The 23,933-nt window shown below is 44.7% G+C and overlaps 1 protein-coding gene across 3 annotated transcripts in view; it reads right to left on the bottom strand.

The window, feature by feature from the left end:
• Window positions 1–23,933, bottom strand: part of cntfr (ciliary neurotrophic factor receptor) — a 538,142-nt gene that overhangs the window by 370,929 nt on the left and 143,280 nt on the right. The window contains exon 1 of one of the 3 annotated variants that reach the window (XM_090191543.1): window positions 17,387–17,427. The exons of the other annotated variants lie outside the window; for them this stretch is intronic. Coding sequence (XP_090047669.1) covers window positions 17,387–17,410 — 24 coding nt within the window. The 5' untranslated portion in view covers window positions 17,411–17,427. Of the gene's footprint in view, window positions 1–17,386; window positions 17,428–23,933 lie in introns of those variants that run through there. 3 annotated transcript variants of the gene reach the window in all.

Genomic DNA, 23,933 nt, shown 5'->3' with positions numbered 1-23,933 from the left:
GATGCTACCATCCACTCTGTTCCAAACTGCTACCATCCACTCTGTTAAGAGCTGCTACCATTCGCTCTGTTAAGAGCTGCTACCATCCGCTTTGTTAAGAGCTGCTACCATCCACTCTGTTAAGAGCTGCTACCATCCACTCTGTTAAGAGCTGCTACCATCCACTCTGTTCCAAACTGCTACCATCCACTCTGTTCCAAACGGCTACCATCCACTCTGTTCCAAACGGCTACTATCCACTCTGTTAAGACCTGCTACCATCCACTCTGTTCCAAGATGCTACCATCCACTCTGTTAAGAGCTGCAACCATCCACTCTGTTAAGAGCTGCTACCATCCACTCTGTTCCAATCTGCTACCATCCACTCTGTTAAGAGCTGCTACCATCCACTCTGTTCCAAACGGCTACCATCCACTCTGTTCCAAACGGCTACCATCCACTCTGTTAAGACCTGCTACCATCCACTCTGTTCCAAGATGCTACCATCCACTCTGTTAAGAGCTGCTACCATCCACTCTGTTAAGAGCTGCTACCATCCACTCTGTTAAGAGCTGCTACCATCCACTCTGTTCCAAGATGCTACCATCCTCTCTGCTCCCAAATTAGCTCTATCCCTCTTCATCCCTTTCTCTACACCTCTACCCCTCATCATCCCTCTACCCCTCATCATCCCTCTCTCTACACCTCTACCCCTCATCATCCCTCTACCCCTCATCATCACTCTCTCTACCCGTCATCATCCCTCTACCCCTCATCATCCCTCTCTCTACACCTCTACCCCATCATCATCCCTCTAACCCTCATCATCCCTCTCTCTACACCTTCACCCCTCATCCCTCTACCCCTCATCATCCCTCTAACCCTCATCATCCCTCTCTCTACACCTTCACCCCTCATCATACCTCTACCCCCATCATCCCTCTACCTACCCCTCATCATCCCTCTACCTGCCCCTCATCATTCCTCTACCCCACATCATCCCTTTACCTACCCCTCATCATCCCTCTCTCTACACCTTCACCCCTCAAAATCCCTCTACCCCTCATCATCCCTCTACCCCTCATCATCCCTCTACCTACCCCTCATCATCCCTCTACCCCTCACCATCATCCCTCTACCCCTCACCATCCCTCTACCCCTCATCATCCCTCTACCCCTCATCTATCCTCTACCTACCCCTCATCATTCCTCTACCCCATATCATAACTCAACCTACCCCTCATCATCCCTCTCTCTACACCTTCACCCCTCATCATCCCTCTACCCCTCATCATCCCTCTACCCCACATCATCCCTATCTTCACCTCTACCCCTCATCATCCCTCTACCCCCTCATCATCCCTCTACCTACCCCTCATCATCCCTCTACCTACCCCTCATCATCCCTCTACCCCACATCATCCCTATCTTCACCTCTAACCCTCACCATCCCTCTACCCCACATCATCCCTCTACCCCACATCATCCCTATCTTCACCTCTACCCCTCATCATCCCTCTACCCCTCATCATCCCTCTCTCTACACCTTCACTCCTCATCATCTCTCTACCCCTCATCATCCCTCTACCCCACATCATCCCTATCTTCACCTCTACCCCTCATCATCCCTCTACCCCACATCATCCCTATCTTCACCTCTACCCCTCATCATCCCTCTACCCCTCATCATCCCTATCTCTACAACTCCACCCCTCATCATCTCTCTACCCCTCTACCCCTCAACAGCTAGTGCGGATGACAGACATTCAGACAATATCCCAGAGATGACAGACAATCAGACAATATCCTACAGATGACAGACAATCAGACAATATCCTACAGATGACAGACAATCAGACGATATCCAAGAAATTCCAGACAATCAGACAGCACCCGTCTTAACCTCTCCTCCAACTCTTAACCCCTCTTTCCCCCTGAAGAGGAGTGACACTCTTCACCCCAGCCCCTGCACCCCTGACTGACTGACATCGATGTCCCCAGCCTCTGCCGGAAGCAGATTATAACAGGGTTTAGGGAAAGGGAATACTGTCTGCACCTCTCACTTCATACATCGATTTCCCCAATAAGCAGCTAGTGTACTGGTCTAAGGGAAGTGGTGTGTCGAACAGAGATTATGAGCATCTGCCTACACTCCCCTCCAGCAGGCTACACAGCCCATCAAATAGCCCAGCCCAGCCTACCAAAGCCCTTCAAATAGCCCAGCCCAGCCTACCAAAGCCCATCAAATAGCCAAGCCCAGTCTAATGCAGTCCATCAAATAGCCCAGCCTAATAAAGCCCGTAATTAGCCCAGCCTAATGCAGCCCAGAGAGCCCAGTATAGCCCAGCTTATCTTAACACCACATTCTCCCCTGTCTGGTTGATCCCACTGACCTGTCTGGTTTCTCCCACTGACCTGTCTGGTTGCTCCCACTGACCTGTCTGGTTGCTCCCACTGACCTGTCTGGTTTCTCCTACTGACCTGTCTGGTTGATCCCACTGACCTGTCTGGTTGCTTCCATTTACCTGTCTGGTTGCTCACATTGACCTGTCTGGTTGCTCCCACTGACATGTCTGGTTGCTCCCACTGACCTGTCTGGTTTGTCCTACTGACCTGTCTGGTTGATCCCACTGAACTGTATGGTTAATCCCATTTACCTGTCTGGTTGCTCCCAATTACCTGTCTGGTTGCTCCCACTGACCTGTCTGGTTGCTCCCAATGACCTGTCTGGTTGCTCCCACTGACCTGTCTGGTTGCTCCTACTGACCTGTCTGGTTGCTCCCACTGACCTGTCTGGTTGCTCCCACTGACCTGTCTGGTTGCTCCCATTGACCTGTCTGGTTGCTCCCATTGACCTGTCTGGTTGCTCCCACTGACCTGTCTGGTTGCTCCAATTTACCTGTCTGGTTGCTCCCACTGACCTGTCTGGTTGCTCCCACTGACCTGTCTGGTTGCTCCCATTGACCTGTCTGATTGCTCCCATTGACCTGTCTGGTTGCTCCCATTTACCTGTCTGGTTGCTCCCACTGACCTGTCTGGTTGCTCCCACTGACCTGTCTGGTTGCTCCCACTGACCTGTCTGGTTTCTCCCACTGACCTGTCTGGTTGATCCCACTGACCTGTCTGGTTGCTCCCATTGACCTGTCTGGTTGCTCCCAATGACCTGTCTGGTTGCTCCCACTGACCTGTCTGGTTGATCCCACTGACCTGTCTGGTTGCTCCCATTTACCTGTCTGGTTGCTCCCATTTACCTGTCTGGTTGCTCCCACTGACCTGTCTGGTTGCTCCCACTGACCTGTCTGGTTGCTCCAATTTACCTGTCTGGTTGCTCCCACTGACCTGTCTGGTTGCTCCCAATGACCTGTCTGGTTGCTCCCACCGACCTGTCTGGTTGCTCCTACTGACCTGTCTGGTTGCTCCCACTAACCTGTCTGGTTGCTCCCATTGACCTGTCTGGTTGCTCCCATTGACCTGTCTGGTTGCTCCCACTGACCTGTCTGGTTGCTCCCATTGACCTGTCTGGTTGCTCCAATTTACCTGTCTGGTTGCTCCCACTGACCTGTCTGGTTGCTCCCACTGACCTGTCTGGTTGCTCACATTGACCTGTCTGATTGCTCCCATTGACCTGTCTGGTTGCTCCCACTGACCTGTCTGGTTGTTCCCACTGACCTGTCTGGTTGCTCCCACTTACCTGTCTGGTTGCTCCCACTGACCTGTCTGGTTTCTCCCACTGACCTGTCTGGTTGATCCCACTGACCTGTCTGGTTGTTCCCATTGACCTGTCTGGTTGCTCCCAATGACCTGTCTGGTTGCTCCCACTGACCTGTCTGGTTGCTCCTACTGACCTGTCTGGTTGCTCCCACTGACCTGTCTGGTTGCTCCCACTGACCTGTCTGGTTGCTCCCACTGACCTGTCTGGTTGCTCCCACTGACCTGTCTGGTTGATCCCACTGACCTGTCTGGTTGCTCCCATTGACCTGTCTGGTTGCTCCCACTGACCTGTCTGGTTGCTCCCACTGACATGTCTGGTTGCTCCCACTGACCTGTCTGATTGCTCCCATTGACCTGTCTGGTTGCTCCCATTTACCTGTCTGGTTGTTCCCACTGACCTGTCTGGTTGCTCCCACTGACCTGTCTGGTTGCTCCCACTGACCTGTCTGGTTTCTCCCATTGACCTGTCTGGTTGCTCCCATTGACCTGTCTGGTTGCTCCCATTTACCTGTCTGGTTGCTCCCACTGACCTGTCTGGTTGCTCCCACTGACCTGTCTGGTTGCTCCCACTGACCTGTCTGGTTTCTCCCACTGACCTGTCTGGTTGATCCCACTGACCTGTCTGGTTGCTCCCATTGACCTGTCTGGTTGCTCTCAATGACCTGTCTGGTTGCTCCCACTGACCTGTCTGGTTGATCCCACTGACCTGTCTGGTTGCTCCCATTTACCTGTCTGGTTGCTCCCATTTACCTGTCTGGTTGCTCCCACTGACCTGTCTGGTTGCTCCCACTGACCTGTCTGGTTGCTCCAATTTACCTGTCTGGTTGCTCCCACTGACCTGTCTGGTTGCTCCCAATGACCTGTCTGGTTGCTCCCACTGACCTGTCTGGTTGCTCCTACTGACCTGTCTGGTTGCTCCCACTAACCTGTCTGGTTGCTCCCATTGACCTGTCTGGTTGCTCCCATTGACCTGTCTGGTTGCTCCCACTGACCTGTCTGGTTGCTCCCATTGACCTGTCTGGTTGCTCCAATTTACCTGTCTGGTTGCTCCCACTGACCTGTCTGGTTTTTATTTCACCTTTATTTACCAGGTAGGCTAGTTGAGAACACCTTTATTTAACCAGGGGGGCTAGTTGAGAACACCTTTATTTAACCAGGGGGGCTAGTTGAGAACACCTTTATTTAACCAGGTAGGCTAGTTGAGAACACCTTTATTTAACCAGGGGGGCTAGTTGAGAACACCTTTATTTAACCAGGGGGCTAGTTGAGAACACCTTTATTTAACCAGGGGGGCTAGTTGAGAACACCTTTATTTAACCAGGGGGGCTAGTTGAGAACACCTTTATTTAACCAGGGGGGCTAGTTGAGAACACCTTTATTTAACCAGGGGGGCTAGTTGAGAACACCTTTATTTAACCAGGTAGGCTAGTTGAGAACACCTTTATTTAACCAGGGGGGCTAGTTGAGAACACCTTTATTTAACCAGGGGGGCTAGTTGAGAACACCTTTATTTAACCAGGTAGGCTAGTAGAGAACACCTTTATTTAACCAGGTAGGCTAGTTGAGAATAAGTTCTCATTTGCAACTGCGACCTGGCCAAGATAAAGCCTAGCAATTTGACACATACAACAACACAGAGTTACACATGGAATAAACAAAACATACAGTCAATAATACAGTAGAGCAAAAGAAAACAACGTCTATATGCAGTGTGTGCAAATGAGGTAAGGAAATAAATAGGCCATGGTGGCGAAGTTATTACAATAAAGCAATTCAACACTGGAATGCTAGAAGTGCAGAAGATGAATGTGAAGGTAGAGGTACTGGGGTGCAAAGGAGCAAAATAAATAAATAAATACCAGTATGGGGATGAGGTAGGTAGATAGATGGGCTGTTTACAGATGGGCTATGTACAGGTGCAGTGATCTGTAAGCTGCTCTGTTATAGATGCTAATTAAAATGTTCTGTTATAGATGCTAATTAGGATGTTCTGTTATAGATGCTAATTAGGATGTTCTGTTATAGATGCTAATTAGGATGTTCTGTTATAGATGCTAATTAGGATGTTCTGTTATAGATGCTAATTAGGATGTTCTGTTATAGATGCTAATTAGGATGTTCTGTTATAGATGCTAATTAGGATGTTCTGTTATAGATGCTAATTAGGATGCTCTGTTATAGATGCTAATTAGGATGTTCTGTTATAGATGCTATCTTGGTTCAAGTACATGGCCTAGTGAAAGTCTTCACACCCCTTGCAGAGTTTTCGCATTTGCTACTTTACATTTTACTCTAAAAAGGGATTTTTATTCATTCCAGGTGAAGGGAAAGAGATGGGGTAGTCAATGACAAAAAGCCTCCCCATTGGAGTAATGATTAAAAAAACCTGACATCTGTTTTTTCTAAATGTCAAACATTTTAGTTTCAGTCTTCTGTGATGTATATGAAGTGTAATATTGGGATGCAAACTCTAAATGTAATATATTTACACTCTATATCTGACATGGTACAGGTGTCTTCTTCATATTAAACCCATAACCATGTGTGTGAGGTGGATACCCTTGTTTCCAAGTAGATTTGTTTAAGACTACCAGGAACCGCTCTGTGCTCCTGATTTAGCCCACTGCAGTAAATGGTTAAAGAAGGATAGTTAAGCCTTGAGACTATTGAGACATTGATTGTGTACGTGAGCCATTAAGGGTGAATGGAAAAGCTTTACGTGCCTTTGAACAGGGTTTGGTAGTAGGTATCAGGCACACCGGTTTGAGTCAAGAACAGCAAAGCTGCTGGGGTTTTCACACAACAGACTTCAAAAACACTGCAGTAAGTACTACAATAAAGTCAGCAAAAAAGCTTCAGTGAATAGTACAGTATTTATAGCATTAGTATCCTATAGTATTATTGAATGTGGGTTCAGTGAATAGTACAGTATTTATAGCATTAGTATCCTATAGTATTATTGAATGTGGGTTCAGTGAATAGTACAGTATTTATAGCATTAGTATCCTATAGTATTATTGAATGTGGGTTCAGTGGACTGAGGCAGGTTTTCCTCTAGGTTTTTACATTGGCTTTGCTTCTTTCATATGTATATGTTATATATAATATAATAATAACAATAATAATATAATAACAATAATGATATAATATAATAATAACGATAATAATATAATATTAATAATATAATATAATAATAATATAATAATAACAATAATAATAATAATATAATAATAACAATAATAATAATATAATAAAAATAATAATAATAATAATAATATAATGAAATAATGTAATAATAATAATAATATAATATAATAATAATAATATAATATTAATACTATAATATAATAATAATAATATAATATAATAATAATAATATAATATTAATACTATAATATAATAATAATAATAATAATAATAATATAATATAATAATACTAATATAATATTAATACTATAATATAATAATAATAATATACTATAATAATAATAATATAATATGAATACTATAATATAATAATAATAATAATAATAATAATATAATATAATAATAATATAATATAATATAATAATAATAATATAATAATAATAATATAATATAATAATAATAATATAATATTAATACTATAATATAATAATAATAATATAATATAATATAATAATAATAATAATATAATATAATATAATAATAATAATATAATAATAATAATATAATATAATAATAATAATATAATATTAATACTATAATATAATAATAATAATATAATATAATAATAATAATATAATATAATATTAATACTATAATATAATAATAATAATATAATATAATATTAATACTATAATATAATAATAATAATAATATAATATAATAATAATAATATAATATTAATACTATAATATAATAATAATAATATAATATAATATAATAATAATAATATAATAATAATAATATAATAATAATAATATAATATAATATTAATACTATAATATAATAATAATAATATAATATAATATTAATACTATAATATAATAATAATAATATAATATAATAATAATACTATAATATAATAATAATAATATAATATAATAATAATAATATAATATAATAATAATAATATAATATAATATAATAATAATATAATCATTATTATTAGAAAATATAATAACACATATTATATTTGAATCTGGACCAAGTCCCCAGTTATAGACATGATGCTGCCACCACCTTGAAAATACACAGGGTTTCACCCTGCGATGTGTTGTGTTTTCCTCAAATCTCAGTATATACTGTATATATATATATATATATGTTCTGAAAGGCTCCAGAGTCTGCAACACTACTAAGTACGGGGCAACACCAAGCAAGTGTCACCATGAAGACCAAGGAGCTCTCCAAACAGGTCAGGGACAAAGTGGGGGAGAAGTACAGATCAGGGTTGGATTATAAAAAAATATCAGAAACATTGAACATCCCACGGAGCACCATTAGATTCATATATATTTTTTTGAAAGAATATGGCACCACAACAAACCTGCCAAGAGAGGGCCGCCCACCAAAACTCACGGACCAGGCAAGGAGGGCATTAATCAGAGAGGCAACAAAGAGACCAAAGATAACCCTGAAGGAGCTGCAAAGCTTCACAGCAGAGATTGGAGTATCTGTCCATGGGACCACTTTAAGCCGTACACTCCACAAAGCTGGGCTTTACAGAAGAGTGGCCAGAAAAAAGCCATTGCTTAAATAAAAAAATAAGCAAACACATTTGGTGTTCGCCAAAAGGCATGTGGGAGACTCCCCAAACATATGGAAGAAGGTACTCTGGTCAGATGAGACTCAAATGTAGCTTTTTGTCCTTCACGGAAAACACTATGTCTGAAGCAAACCCAACACCTCTCATCACCACGAGATAGAGGGTGTTTTTCATTGTCAGGGACTGGGAAACTGGTCAAAATTGATTGCAGAGCTGGTAGACTATTGGGGCTGTAAATAGCAGAGCTGGTAGACTATTGGGGCTGTAGATAGCAGAGCTGGTAGACTATTGGGGCTGTAGATAGCAGAGCTGGTAGACTATTGGGGCTGTAGATAGCAGAGCTGGTAGACTATTGGGGCTGTAGATAGCAGAGTTGGTAGACTATTGGGGCTGTAGATAGCAGAGCTGGTAGACTATTGGGGCTGTAGATAGCAGAGTTGGTAGACTATTGGGGCTGTAGATAGCAGAGCTGGTAGACTATTGGGGCTGTAGATAGCAGAGCTGGTAGACTATTGGGGCTGTAGATAGCAGAGATGGTAGACTATTGGGGCTGTAGATAGCAGAGTTGGTAGACTATTGGGGCTGTAGATAGCAGAGATGGTAGACTATTGGGGCTGTAGATAGCAGAGCTGGTAGACTGTTGGGGCTGTAGATAGCAGAGCTGGTAGACTATTGGGGCTGTAGATAGCAGAGATGGTAGACTATTGGGGCTGTAGATAGCAGAGCTGGTAGACTATTGGGGCTGTAGATAGCAGAGATGGTAGACTATTGGGGCTGTAGATAGCAGAGATGGTAGACTATTGGGGCTGTAGATAGCAGAGATGGTAGACTATTGGGGCTGTAGATAGCAGAGCTGGTAGACTATTGGGGCTGTAGATAGCAGAGCTGGTAGACTATTGGGGCTGTAGATAGCAGAGCTGGTAGACTATTGGGGCTGTAGATATCAGAGATGGTAGACTATTGGGGCTGTAGATAGCAGAGATGGTAGACTATTGGGGCTGTAGATAGCAGAGCTGGTAGACTATTGGGGCTGTAGATAGCAGAGCTGGTAGACTATTGGGGCTGTAGATAGCAGAGATGGTAGACTATTGGGGCTGTAGATAGCAGAGCTGGTAGACTATTGGGGCTGTAGATAGCAGAGCTGGTAGACTATTGGGGCTGTAGATAGCAGAGCTGGTAGACTATTGGGGCTGTAGATAGCAGAGCTGGTAGACTATTGGGGCTGTAGATAGCAGAGATGGTAGACTATTGGGGCTGTAGATAGCAGAGCTGGTAGACTATTGGGGCTGTAGATAGCAGAGCTGGTAGACTATTGGGGCTGTAGATAGCAGAGATGGTAGACTATTGGGGCTGTAGATAACAGAGCTGGTAGACTATTGGGGCTGTAGATAGCAGAGCTGGTAGACTATTGGGGCTGTAGATAGCAGAGTTGGTAGACTATTGGGGCTGTAGATAGCAGAGTTGGTAGACTATTGGGGCTGTAGATAGCAGAGCTGGTAGACTATTGGGGCTGTAGATAGCAGAGCTGGTAGACTATTGGGGCTGTAGATAGCAGAGCTGGTAGACTATTGGGGCTGTAGATAGCAGAGATGGTATAGTATTGGGGCTGTAGATAGCAGAGATGGTAGACTATTGGGGCTGTAGATAGCAGAGCTGGTAGACTATTGGGGCTGTAGATAGCAGAGCTGGTAGACTATTGGGGCTGTAGATAGCAGAGCTGGTAGACTATTGGGGCTGTAGATAGCAGAGATGGTAGACTATTGGGGCTGTAGATAGCAGAGATGGTAGACTATTGGGGCTGTAGATAGCAGAGCTGGTAGACTATTGGGGCTGTAGATAGCAGAGCTGGTAGACTATTGGGGCTGTAGATAGCAGAGATGGTAGACTATTGGGGCTGTAGATAGCAGAGCTGGTAGACTATTGGGGCTGTAGATAGCAGAGCTGGTAGACTATTGGGGCTGTAGATAGCAGAGCTGGTAGACTGTTGGGGCTGTAGATAGCAGAGCTGGTAGACTATTGGGGCTGTAGATAGCAGATATGGTAGACTATTGGGGCTGTAGATAGCAGAGCTGGTAGACTATTGGGGCTGTAGATAGCAGAGCTGGTAGACTATTGGGGCTGTAGATAGCAGAGCTGGTAGACTATTGGGGCTGTAGATAGCAGAGATGGTAGACTATTGGGGCTGTAGATAGCAGAGCTGGTAGACTATTTGGGCTGTAGATAGCAGAGCTGGTAGACTATTGGGGCTGTAGATAGCAGAGATGGTAGACTATTGGGGCTGTAGATAGCAGAGCTGGTAGACTATTGGGGCTGTAGATAGCAGAGCTGGTAGACTATTGGGGCTGTAGATAGCAGAGTTGGTAGACTATTGGGGCTGTAGATAGCAGAGTTGGTAGACTATTGGGGCTGTAGATAGCAGAGCTGGTAGACTATTGGGGCTGTTGATAGCAGAGCTGGTAGACTATTGGGGCTGTAGATAGCAGAGCTGGTAGACTATTGGGGCTGTAGATAGCAGAGCTGGTAGACTATTGGGGCTGTAGATAGCAGAGCTGGTAGACTATTGGGGCTGTAGATAGCAGAGATGGTAGACTATTGGGGCTGTAGATAGCAGAGCTGGTAGACTATTGGGGCTGTAGATAGCAGAGCTGGTAGACTATTGGGGCTGTAGATAGCAGAGATGGTAGACTATTGGGGCTGTAGATAGCAGAGCTGGTAGACTATTGGGGCTGTAGATAGCAGAGTTGGTAGACTATTGGGGCTGTAGATAGCAGAGCTGGTAGACTATTGGGGCTGTAGATAGCAGAGATGGTAGACTATTGGGGCTGTAGATAGCAGAGTTGGTAGACTATTGGTCCTGTAGATAGCAGAGCTGGTAGACTATAGGGGCTGTAGATAGCAGAGCTGGTAGACTATTGGGGCTGTAGATAGCAGAGCTGGTAGACTATTTGGGCTGTAGATAGCAGAGTTGGTAGACTATTGGGGCTGTAGATAGCAGAGCTGGTAGACTATTGGGGCTGTAGATAGCAGAGTTGGTAGACTATTGGGGCTGTAGATAGCAGAGCTGGTAGACTATTGGGGCTTTAGATAGCAGAGTTGGTAGACTATTGGGGCTGTAGATAGCAGAGCTGGTAGACTATTGGGGCTGTAGATAGCAGAGCTGGTAGACTATTGGGGCTGTAGATAGCAGAGATGGTAGACTATTGGGGCTGTAGATAGCAGAGATGGTAGACTATTGGGGCTGTAGATAGCAGAGCTGGTAGACTATTGGGGCTGTAGATAGCAGAGTTGGTAGACTATTGGGGCTGTAGATAGCAGAGCTGGTAGACTATTGGGGCTGTAGATAGCAGAGCTGGTAGACTATTGGGGCTGTAGATAGCAGAGCTGGTAGACTATTGGGGCTGTAGATAGCAGAGCTGGTAGACTATTGGGGCTGTAGATAGCAGAGCTGGTAGACTATTGGGGCTGTAGATAGCAGAGCTGGTAGACTATTGGGGCTGTAGATAGCAGAGTTGGTAGACTATTGGGGCTGTAGATAGCAGAGCTGGTAGACTATTGGGGCTGTAGATAGCAGAGCTGGTAGACTATTGGGGCTGTTGATAGCAGAGCTGGTAGACTATTGGGGCTGTAGATAGCAGAGTTGGTAGACTATTGGGGCTGTAGATAGCAGAGCTGGTAGACTATTGGGGCTGTAGATAGCAGAGCTGGTAGACTATTGGGGCTGTAGATAGCAGAGATGGTAGACTATTGGGGCTGTAGAGAGCAGAGCTGGTAGACTATTGGGGCTGTAGATAGCAGAGCTGGTAGACTATTGGGGCTGTAGATAGCAGAGCTGGTAGACTATTGGGGCTGTAGATAGCAGAGCTGGTAGACTATTGGGGCTGTAGATAGCAGAGCTGGTAGACTATTGGGGCTGTAGATAGCAGAGCTGGTAGACTATTGGGGCTGTAGATAGCAGAGATGGTAGACTATTGGGCCTGTAGATAGCAGAGATGGTAGACTATTGGGGCTGTAGATAGCAGAGCTGGTAGACTATTGGGGCTGTAGATAGCAGAGCTGGTAGACTATTGGGGCTGTAGATAGCAGAGCTGGTAGACTATTGGGGCTGTAGATAGCAGAGCTGGTAGACTATTGGGGCTGTAGATAGCAGAGTTGGTAGACTATTGGGGCTGTAGATAGCAGAGTTGGTAGACTATTGGGGCTGTAGATAGCAGAGCTGGTAGACTATTGGGGCTGTAGATAGCAGAGATGGTAGACTATTGGGGCTGTAGATAGCAGAGCTGGTAGACTATTGGGGCTGTAGATAGCAGAGCTGGTAGACTATTGGGGCTGTAGATAGCAGAGCTGGTAGACTATTGGGGCTGTAGATAGCAGAGCTGGTAGACTATTGGGCCTGTAGATAGCAGAGCTGGTAGACTATTGGGGCTGTAGATAGCAGAGATGGTAGACTATTGGGGCTGTAGATAGCAGAGATGGTAGACTATTGGGGCTGTAGATAGCAGAGTTGGTAGACTATTGAGGCTGTAGATAGCAGAGATGGTAGACTATTGGGGCTGTAGATAGCAGAGCTGGTAGACTATTGGGGCTGTAGATAGCAGAGATGGTAGACTATTGGGGCTGTAGATAGCAGAGCTGGTAGACTATTGGGGCTGTAGATAGCAGAGCTGGTAGACTATTGGGGCTGTAGATAGCAGAGATGGTAGACTATTGGGGCTGTAGATAGCAGAGCTGGTAGACTATTGGGCCTGTAGATAGCAGAGCTGGTAGACTATTGGGGCTGTAGATAGCAGAGATGGTAGACTATTGGGGCTGTAGATAGCAGAGATGGTAGACTATTGGGGCTGTAGATAGCAGAGCTGGTAGACTATTGGGGCTGTAGATAGCAGAGCTGGTAGACTATTGGGGCTGTAGATAGCAGAGATGGTAGACTATTGGGGCTGTAGATAGCAGAGCTGGTAGACTATTGGGCCTGTAGATAGCAGAGATGGTAGACTATTGGGGCTGTAGATAGCAGAGCTGGTAGACTATTGGGGCTGTAGATAGCAGAGTTGGTAGACTATTGGGGCTGTAGATAGCAGAGCTGGTAGACTATTGGGGCTGTAGATAGCAGAGCTGGTAGACTATTGGGGCTGTAGATAGCAGAGATGGTAGACTATTGGGGCTGTAGATAGCAGAGCTGGTAGACTATTGGGGCTGTAGATAGCAGAGTTGGTAGACTATTGGGGCTGTAGATAGCAGAGCTGGTAGACTATTGGGGCTGTAGATAGCAGAGTTGGTAGACTATTGGGGCTGTAGATAGCAGAGATGGTAGACTATTGGGGCTGTAGATAGCAGAGCTGGTAGACTATTGGGGCTGTAGATAGCAGAGATGGTAGACTATTGGGGCTGTAGATAGCAGAGCTGGTAGACTATTGGGGCTGTAGATAGCAGAGCTGGTAGACTATTGGGGCTGTAGATAGCAGAGATGGTAGACTATTGGGGCTGTAGATAGCAGAGCTGGTAGACTATTGGGCCTGTAGATAGCAGAGCTGGTAGACTATTGGGTCTGTAGATAGCAGAGATGGTAGACTATTGGGGCTGTAGATGGCAGAGCTGGTAGACTATTGGGGCTGTAGATAGCAGAGTTGGTAGACTATTGGGGCTGTAGATAGCAGAGCTGGTAGACTATTGGGGCTGTAGATAGCAGAGATGGTAGACTATTGGGGCTGTAGATAGCAGAGATGGTAGACTATTGGGGCTGTAGATAGCAGAGCTGGTAGACTATTGGGGCTGTAGATAGCAGAGCTGGTAGACTATTGGGGCTGTAGATAGCAGAGATGGTAGACTATTGGGGCTGTAGATAGCAGAGCTGGTAGACTATTGGGGCTGTAGATAGCAGAGTTGGTAGACTATTGGGGCTGTAGATAGCAGAGCTGGTAGACTATTGGGGCTGTAGATAGCAGAGCTGGTAGACTATTGGGGCTGTAGATAGCAGAGATGGTAGACTATTGGGGCTGTAGATAGCAGAGCTGGTAGACTATTGGGGCTGTAGATAGCAGAGTTGGAAGACTATTGGGGCTGTAGATAGCAGAGCTGGTAGACTATTGGGGCTGTAGATAGCAGAGCTGGTAGACTATTGGGGCTGTAGATAGCAGAGATGGTAGACTATTGGGGCTGTAGATAGCAGAGATGGTAGACTATTGGGGCTGTAGATAGCAGAGCTGGTAGACTATTGGGGCTGTAGATAGCAGAGTTGGTAGACTATTGGGGCTGTAGATAGCAGAGCTGGTAGACTATTGGGGCTGTAGATAGCAGAGTTGGTAGACTATTGGGGCTGTAGATAGCAGAGCTGGTAGACTATTGGGGCTGTAGATAGCAGAGCTGGTAGACTATTGGGCCTGTAGATAGCAGAGTTGGTAGACTATTGGGGCTGTAGATAGCAGAGCTGGTAGACTATTGGGGCTGTAGATAGCAGAGATGGTAGACTATTGGGGCTGTAGATAGCAGAGATGGTAGACTATTGGGGCTGTAGATGGCAGAGCTGGTAGACTATTGGGGCTGTAGATAGCAGAGTTGGTAGACTATTGGGGCTGTAGATAGCAGAGTTGGTAGACTGTTGGGGCTGTAGATAGCAGAGTTGGTAGACTATTGGGGCTGTAGATAGCAGAGCTGGTAGACTATTGGGGCTGTAGATAGCAGAGCTGGTAGACTATTGGGCCTGTAGATAGCAGAGTTGGTAGACTATTGGGGCTGTAGATAGCAGAGCTGGTAGACTATTGGGGCTGTAGATAGCAGAGATGGTAGACTATTGGGGCTTTAGATAGCAGAGATGGTAGACTATTGGGGCTGTAGATAGCAGAGCTGGTAGACTATTGGGGCTGTAGATAGCAGAGATGGTAGACTATTGGGGCTGTAGATAGCAGAGCTGGTAGACTATTGGGGCTGTAGATAGCAGAGTTGGTAGACTATTGGGGCTGTAGATAGCAGAGCTGGTAGACTATTGGGGCTGTAGATAGCAGAGATGGTAGACTATTGGGGCTGTAGATAGCAGAGTTGGTAGACTATTGGGGCTGTAGATAGCAGAGTTGGTAGACTATTGGGGCTGTAGATAGCAGAGCTGGTAGACTATTGGGGCTGTAGATAGCAGAGTTGGTAGACTATTGGGGCTGTAGATAGCAGAGCTGGTAGACTATTGGGGCTGTAGATAGCAGAGTTGGTAGACTATTGGGGCTGTAGAAAGCAGAGCTGGTAGACTATTGGGGCTGTAGATAGCAGAGCTGGTAGACTATTGGGGCTGTAGATAGCAGAGATGGTAGACTATTGGGGCTGTAGATAGCAGAGCTGGTAGACTATTGGGGCTGTAGATAGCAGAGATGGTAGACTATTGGGGCTGTAGATAGCAGAGTTGGTAGACTATTGGGGCTGTAGATAGCAGAGCTGGTAGACTATTGGGGCTGTAGATAGCAGAGTTGGTAGACTATTGGGGCTGTAGATAGCAGAGCTGGTAGACTATTGGGGCTGTAGATAGCAGAGATGGTAGACTATTGGGGCTGTAGATAGCAGAGTTGGTAGACTATTGGGGCTGTAGATAGCAGAGTTGGTAGACTATTGGGGCTGTAGATAGCAGAGCTGGTAGACTATTGGGGCTGTAGATAGCAGAGTTGGTAGACTATTGGGGCTGTAGATAGCAGAGCTGGTAGACTATTGGGGCTGTAGATAGCAGAGTTGGTAGACTATTGGGGCTGTAGATAGCAGAGCTGGTAGACTATTGGGGCTGTAGATAGCAGAGCTGGTAGACTATTGGGGCTGTAGATAGCAGAGATGGTAGACTATTGGGGCTGTAGATAGCAGAGCTGGTAGACTATTGGGGCTGTAGATAGCAGAGATGGTAGACTATTGGGGCTGTAGATAGCAGAGTTGGTAGACTATTGGGGCTGTAGATAGCAGAGCTGGTAGACTATTGGGGCTGTAGATAGCAGAGCTGGTAGACTATTGGGCTGTAGATAGCAGAGTTGGTAGACTATTGGGGCTGTAGATAGCAGAGATGGTAGACTATTGGGGCTGTAGATAGCAGAGCTGGTAGACTATTGGGGCTGTAGATAGCAGAGATGGTAGACTATTGGGGCTGTAGATAGCAGAGCTGGTAGACTATTGGGGCTGTAGATAGCAGAGATGGTAGACTATTGGGGCTGTAGATAGCAGAGATGGGTTTCTATTATTTGACATGTCGCTACTCTTACACACACACAGACACACACAGACACACACAGACACACACAGACAGACAGACAGACACAGACAGACAGACACACACAGACACACACAGACACACACAGACACACACAGACACACACAGACACACACAGACAGACAGACACACACAGACACAGACACACACAGACACACACAGACACACACAGACAGACAGACACACACAGACACACACAGACACACACAGACACACACAGACAGACAGACACACACAGACACACACAGACACACACAGACACACACAGACAGACAGACACACAGACACAGACACACACAGACACACACAGACACACACAGACACACACAGACACACACAGACACACACAGACAGACAGACACACACAGACACAGACACACACAGACACACACAGACACACACAGACACACACAGACAGACAGACACACACAGACACACACAGACACACACAGACACACACAGACAGACAGACACACACAGACACACACAGACACACACAGACAGACAGACACACAGACACAGACACACACAGACACACACAGACACACACAGACACACACAGACACACACAGACAGACAGACACACACAGACACACACAGACACACACAGACAGACAGACACACAGACACAGACACACACAGACACACACAGACACACACAGACACACACAGACACACAGACAGACAGACAGACAGACAGATATTTAAAGTGAAAAATATACCTTGAATACACTACAGTGTAGCATTTCCTGTTGTTCAGGAACATTCCTGCGACAACAGAATGATCACATTAAGTAAAGATTCAGTGAGTTATTGATTCCACTCTCCTCAAAAAGCTCATGTTTTAAAGTAAGAAGATGCTTTCTAATTCCAAGGTGAAAAGATCTTTGCATTTTGATTGCTACAGTGTTCCTCTCTGTTTAAGTGGAAAGAGGAGAGAGCATGATGAGATTATCAGAGAACTACAATGAGATTCTATTTCTATGGAGATGATGTCCTCTGTCTGCTACAGAACATGCCCTGACTCTCAATTTAATCCATTGAACATGTGGTCAGTAGCTGGCCAAGCCCCAAAATCTTCAAATCAGATTTTAAACCTAACCTTAAATTAAGACCAACAAGCAATGGTTTGGTTTTCATGTTTTTCTTATAATATACTATAGCCAATCATGACTTTGAGGTTGGTCCATCTAGCGGAAACAGCTCAGATCTGCCTCCAGGACAAGATTCATCCCAATAAACGTAAATATCTCTCTCCATTCCTCCCTCATCTTCCTGAATTAACCCCCTGTATGATAGTGAACGTTACACTCACAAAAGTTCCCAAAAAATAAAGACATATCAAATGTCATATTATGTCTATATGCAGTGTTGTAATGATGTGCAAATACTACAGAAGGGAAAATAAATAAATAAATAAACACATAAATATGAGTCGTATTTGAAAAGGTGTTTGTTCTTCACTGGTTGCCCTTTTCTTGTGGCAACAGGTCACAAATCTTGCTGCTGTGATGGAACACTGTGGTATTTCACCCAGTAGATATGGGAGTTTATCAAAATTAGATTTGTTTTTGAGAAAGGTGGAAAGGGAACAGATGGAGAGAGGTGGAGGAGAGGTGGATGAGAGGTGTCGGAGAGGGAACAGATGGAGAGAGGTGTAGGAGAGGGAACAGATGGAGAGAGGTGGAGGAGAGTTGGAGGAGAGGTGGAGGAGAAGGAACAGATGGAGAGAGGTGGAGGAGAGGTGGAGGAGAGGGAACAGATGGAGAGAGGTGGAGGAGAGGTGGAGGAGAGGGAACAGATGGAGAGAGGTGGAGGAGAGGGAACAGATGGAGAGAGGTGGAGGAGAGGTGGAAGAGAGGGAACAGATGGAGAGAGATGGAGAGAGGTGGAGGAGAGGTGTAGAGATGGAGAGAGGTGGAGGAGAGGAAACAGGTGGAGAGAGGTGGAGGAGAGGGAACAGATGGAGGAGAGGTGGAGGAGAGGTGGAGGAGTGGTAGATGAGAGGTGGAGGAGTGGTGGAGGAGAGGGAACAGATGGAGAGAGGTGGAGGAGAGGGAACAGATGGAGAGAGGTGGAGGAGAGGGAACAGATGGAGAGAGATGGAGAGAGGTGGAGGAGAGGTGTAGAGATGGAGAGAGGTGGAGGAGAGGGAACAGGTGGAGAGAGATGGAGGAGAGGGAACAGATGGAGACAGGGGAGTGAGAGGTGGAGGAGAGGGAACAGATGGAGAGGTGGAGGAGAGGTGGAGGAGAGAGAACAGATGGAGAGGTGGAGGAGAGGTGGAGGAGAGGTGGAGGAGGGGAACAGATGGAGAGAGATGGAGAGAGGTGGAAGAGAGGTGGTGGAGAGTTGGAGGAGAAGGAACAGATGGAGAGAGGTGGAGGAGAGGTGGAGGAGAGGGAACAGATTGAGAGAGATGGAGAGAGGTGGAGGAGAGGTGGAGGAGAGGGAACAGATGGAGAGAGATGGAGAGAGGTGGAGGAGAGGTGGGTGAGAGGTGGAGGAGAGGAAACTGATGGAGAGAGGTGGAGGAGAGGGAACAGATGGAGAGAGGTGGAGAAAAATACAAGGTAGCGAGGGGAGATGTGGAGGCAGGATAGAGAGGAGATGTGGAGATGGAAAAGAGAAGAGAGATGGAGAGAGATCGGGAGTGATGGGTTGGGAGAAGAGATGGGAATATACGGGAAGGCAGGAGAGATGGAGGCAGGAGAGATGGAGACAGGAGAGATGGGAATATCCTGGAAGGCAGGAGAAAAGAGGATGCAGAGGGAGACAGTAGAGAGGAAGAGGGACAGAGACAGAGAGATGAGGAAGATTAATGTCATTAGTCCATCTTTACTAACAACACAAATACAGGTTTTGCTTGCTTCTCTAATACCCAAATGTATTTTATATATTTTGATTACATTTTTATTTCACCTTTATTTAACCAGATAGGCAAGTTGAGAACAAGTTCCCTTTATTTACCAGGGAGGCTAGTTGAGAACACCTTTATTTAACCAGGGAGACTAGTTGAGAACACCTTTATTTAAACCAGGGAGGCTAGTTGAGAACACCTTTATTTAACCAGGGAGGCTAGTTGAGAACACCTTTATTTAACCAGGTAGGCAAGTTGAGAACAAGTTCTCATTTACAACTGCGACCTGGCCAAGATAAAGCAAAGCAGTTCGACACATACAACGACACAGAGTTACACATGGAATAAACAAACATACAGTCAATAATACAGTATAAACAAGTCTATATACGATGTGAAAAAAATGAGGTGAGATAAGGGAGGTAAAGGCAAAAAAGGCCATGGTGGCAAAGTAAATACAATATAGCAAGTAAAACACTGGAATGGTAGATTTGCAGTGGAAGAATGTGCAAAGTAGAAATAAAAATAATGGGGTGCAAAGGAGCAAAATAAATAAATACAGTAGGGAAAGAGGTAGTTGTTTGGGCTAAATTACAGTGCCTTGCGAAAGTATTCGGCCCCCTTGAACTTTGCGACCTTTTGCCACATTTCAGGCTTCAAACATAAAGATATAAAACTGTATTTTTTTGTGAAGAATCAACAACAAGTGGGACACAATCATGAAGTGGAACGACATTTATTGGATATTTCAAACTTTTTTAACAAATCAAAAACTGAAAAATTGGGCGTGCAAAATTATTCAGCCCCTTTACTTTCGGTGCAGGAAACTCTCTCCAGAAGTTCAGTGAGGTTCTCTGAATGATCCAATGTTGACCTAAATGACTAATGATGATAACAACAATCCACCTGTGTGTAATCAAGTCTCCGTATAAATGCACCTGCACTGTGATAGTCTCAGAGGTCCGTTAAAAGCGCAGAGAGCATCATGAAGAACAAGGAACACACCAGGCAGGTCCGAGATACTGTTGTGAAGAAGTTTAAAGCCGGATTTGGATACAAAAAGATTTCCCAAGCTTTAAACATCCCAAGGAGCACTGTGCAAGCGATAATATTGAAATGGAAGGAGTATCAGACCACTGCAAATCTACCAAGACCTGGCCGTCCCTCTAAACTTTCAGCTCATACAAGGAGAAGACTGATCAGAGATGCAGCCAAGAGGCCCATGATCACTCTGGATGAACTGCAGAGATCTACAGCTGAGGTGGGAGACTCTGTCCATAGGACAACAATCAGTCGTATATTGCACAAATCTGGCCTTTATGGAAGAGTGGCAAGAAGAAAGCCATTTCTTAAAGATATCCATAAAAAGTGTCGTTTAAAGTTTGCCACAAGCCACCTGGGAGACACACCAAACATGTGGAAGAAGGTGCTCTGGTCAGATGAAACCAAAATTGAACTTTTTGGCAACAATGCAAAACGTTATGTTTGGCGTAAAAGCAACACAGCTGAACACACCATCCCCACTGTCAAACATGGTGGTGGCAGCATCATGGTTTGGGCCTGCTTTTCTTCAGCAGGGACAGGGAAGATGGTTAAAATTGATGGGAAGATGGATGGAGCCAAATACAGGACCATTCTGGAAGAAAACCTGATGGAGTCTGCAAAAGACCTGAGACTGGGACGGAGATTTGTCTTCCAACAAGACAATAATCCAAAACATAAAGCAAAATCTACAATGGAATGGTTCAAAAATAAACATATTCAGGTGTTAGAATGGCCAAGTCAAAGTCCAGACCTGAATCCAATCGAGAATCTGTGGAAAGAACTGAAAACTGCTGTTCACAAATGCTCTCCATCCAACCTCACTGCGCTCGAGCTGTTTTGCAAGGAGGAATGGGAAAAAATGTCAGTCTCTCGATGTGCAAAACTGATAGAGACATACCCCAAGCGACTTACAGCTGTAATCGCAGCAAAAGGTGGCAGTACAAAGTATTAACTTAAGGGGGCTGAATAATTTTGCACGCCCAATTTTTCAGTTTTTGATTTGTTAAAAAAGTTTGAAATATCCAATAAATGTCGTTCCATTTCATGATTGTGTCCCAATTGTTGTTGATTCTTCACAAAAAAATACAGTTTTATATCTTTATGTTTGAAGCCTGAAATGTGGCAAAAGGTCGCAAAGTTCAAGGGGGCCGAATACTTTCGCAAGGCACCGTATATGTGGGCTATGTACAGGTGCAGTAATCTGTGAGCTGCTCTGACAGCTGGTGCTTAAAGCTAGTGAGGGAGATAAGTGTTTCCAGTTTCAGAGATTTTTGTAGTTCGTACCAGTCATTGGCAGCAGAGAACTGGAAGGAGAGGCGGCCAAAGAAAGAATTGCTTTTGGGAGTGACCAGAGACATATACCTGCTGGAGCGAGTGCTACAGGTGGGTGATGCTATGGTGACCAGAGAGCTGAGATAAGGGGGACTTTACCTAGCAGGGTCTTGTAGATGACATGGAGCCAGTGGGTTTGGCGACGAGTATGAAGCGAGAGCCAGCCAACGAGAGCGTACAGGTCGCAATGGTAGATAGTATATGGGGCTTTGGTGACAAAACGGATGGCACTGTGATAGACTGCATCCAATTTGTTGAGTAGGGCATTGGAGGCTATTTTGTAAATGACATCGCCAAAGTCTAGGATTGGTAGGATGGTCAGTTTTACAAGGGTATAGTTGGCAGCATGAGTGAAGGATGCTTTGTTGCGAAATAGGAAGCCAATTCTAGATTTAACTTTGGAGTGGAGATGTATGATGTGGGTCTGGAAGGAGAGTTTACAGTCTAACCAGACACCTAGGTATTTGTAGTTGTCCACATATTCTAAGTCAGAGCATTCCAGAGTAGTGATGTTGGACAGGCGGGCAGGTGCAGGCATTAGAACTCATTGACAAGCACTTACTGCACTTACAGATAATTTTGCTTATTTTAACAAAACAAAACGCTTGATACGAGTTGAGGTAAAATAGATGATCTTATTTCAAGTTATTTGAATTTAATAAGATGTCTTACCAAGACAAACTATCTTACTGCACCTGACAGATTATTAAGCTGACTTTAACATACCTGGGTGAACTAAATCAACTTAAAACCAGTACACTTTTTTATTAAAACCACAACTCACTTTTTATTGTATTTCTTAATTATCTTAATAAAATATTAATAACATCTAGATGACATTTACAATGTTTGCAGTGTACTTTTGATCAGGGCCCATAGAGAATAGGGTGACATTTGGTTGGAAGGGAAACTGGCTGAGAAGCTCAATAGTCATGTAATAGTGTACATTATCTCTGACTCTGTAAAAGTGTACATTATCTCTGGTCATGTAATAGTATACATTATCTCTGGTTATGAAGTATTGTTCATTATCCCTGGGGGTGTAATAGTGTGCATTATTTCCGCTCATGTAATAGTGTACATTATCTCTGGTTATGTAGTATTGTGCATTATCCCTGGGGCTGTAATGGTGTGTATTAACAATGATCATGTAATAGTGTATATTTTCTCTGGTAATGTAATAGGCTACATTATCTCTGGCCATGTAATAATGCACATGCTCTCTGGTCATGTAATAGCCTACATTATCTCTGGTCATGTAATAGTGCACATTATCTCTGGTCATGTAATAGTGCACATTATCTCTGACCATGTAATAGTCTACATGTTCTCTGGTCCTGTAATAGTCTACATTATCTCTGGTCCTGTAATAGTCTACATTATCTCTGGTCATGTAATAGTCTACATGTTCTCTGGTCCTGTAATAGTCTACATTACCTCTGGTCCTGTAATAGTCTACATTATCTCTGGTCCTGTAATAGTCTACATTATCTCTGGTCCTGTAATAGTCTACATGTTCTCTGGTCCTGTAATAGTGCACATTATCTCTGGTCCTGTAATAGTCTACATTATCTCTGGTCCTGTAATAGTCTACATTACCTCTGGTCCTGTAATAGTCTACATGTCCTCTGGTAATTGCTTGTGTGTTTACATAATGCTGAGAGGAACATCATTTTGCACCATCAGACATGGATCATTAATCTGTCTGACATTTTTAAATATCACAAGGTCAAACCAAACTAATAAAACCCACATACCTCTTCTGCCACTGTGTTATGGACTGTTGTTGTCATGACACCAGAAAAGCTAAAGGAAGGGAACGTTTTTGGTTTCTGTCCAAAGGATGAGTTACTGACTGTCAGGATGCATCTCAATGGCACCTACATGCTCTGTTTAAAAGTAATGCACTGCGAAGGGAAGAGGATTGAGACCCAACACCCCACTGACACGTTCTGGATCAAAGTATCATCACTTCAGCCTCTCTCATACTGCAGGCACCAGACAGCCTCTCTCACACTGCAGGCACCAGACAG

This window comes from Oncorhynchus mykiss, chromosome 12 (assembly GCF_057628025.1).
Source record: "Oncorhynchus mykiss isolate SJ-2025 chromosome 12, ASM5762802v1, whole genome shotgun sequence".
Taxonomy (NCBI): Eukaryota; Metazoa; Chordata; class Actinopteri; order Salmoniformes; family Salmonidae; genus Oncorhynchus; species Oncorhynchus mykiss.
The sequence above is the reverse complement of the archived record's forward strand: the minus strand, read 5'-3'. Positions and strand labels throughout refer to the sequence as shown.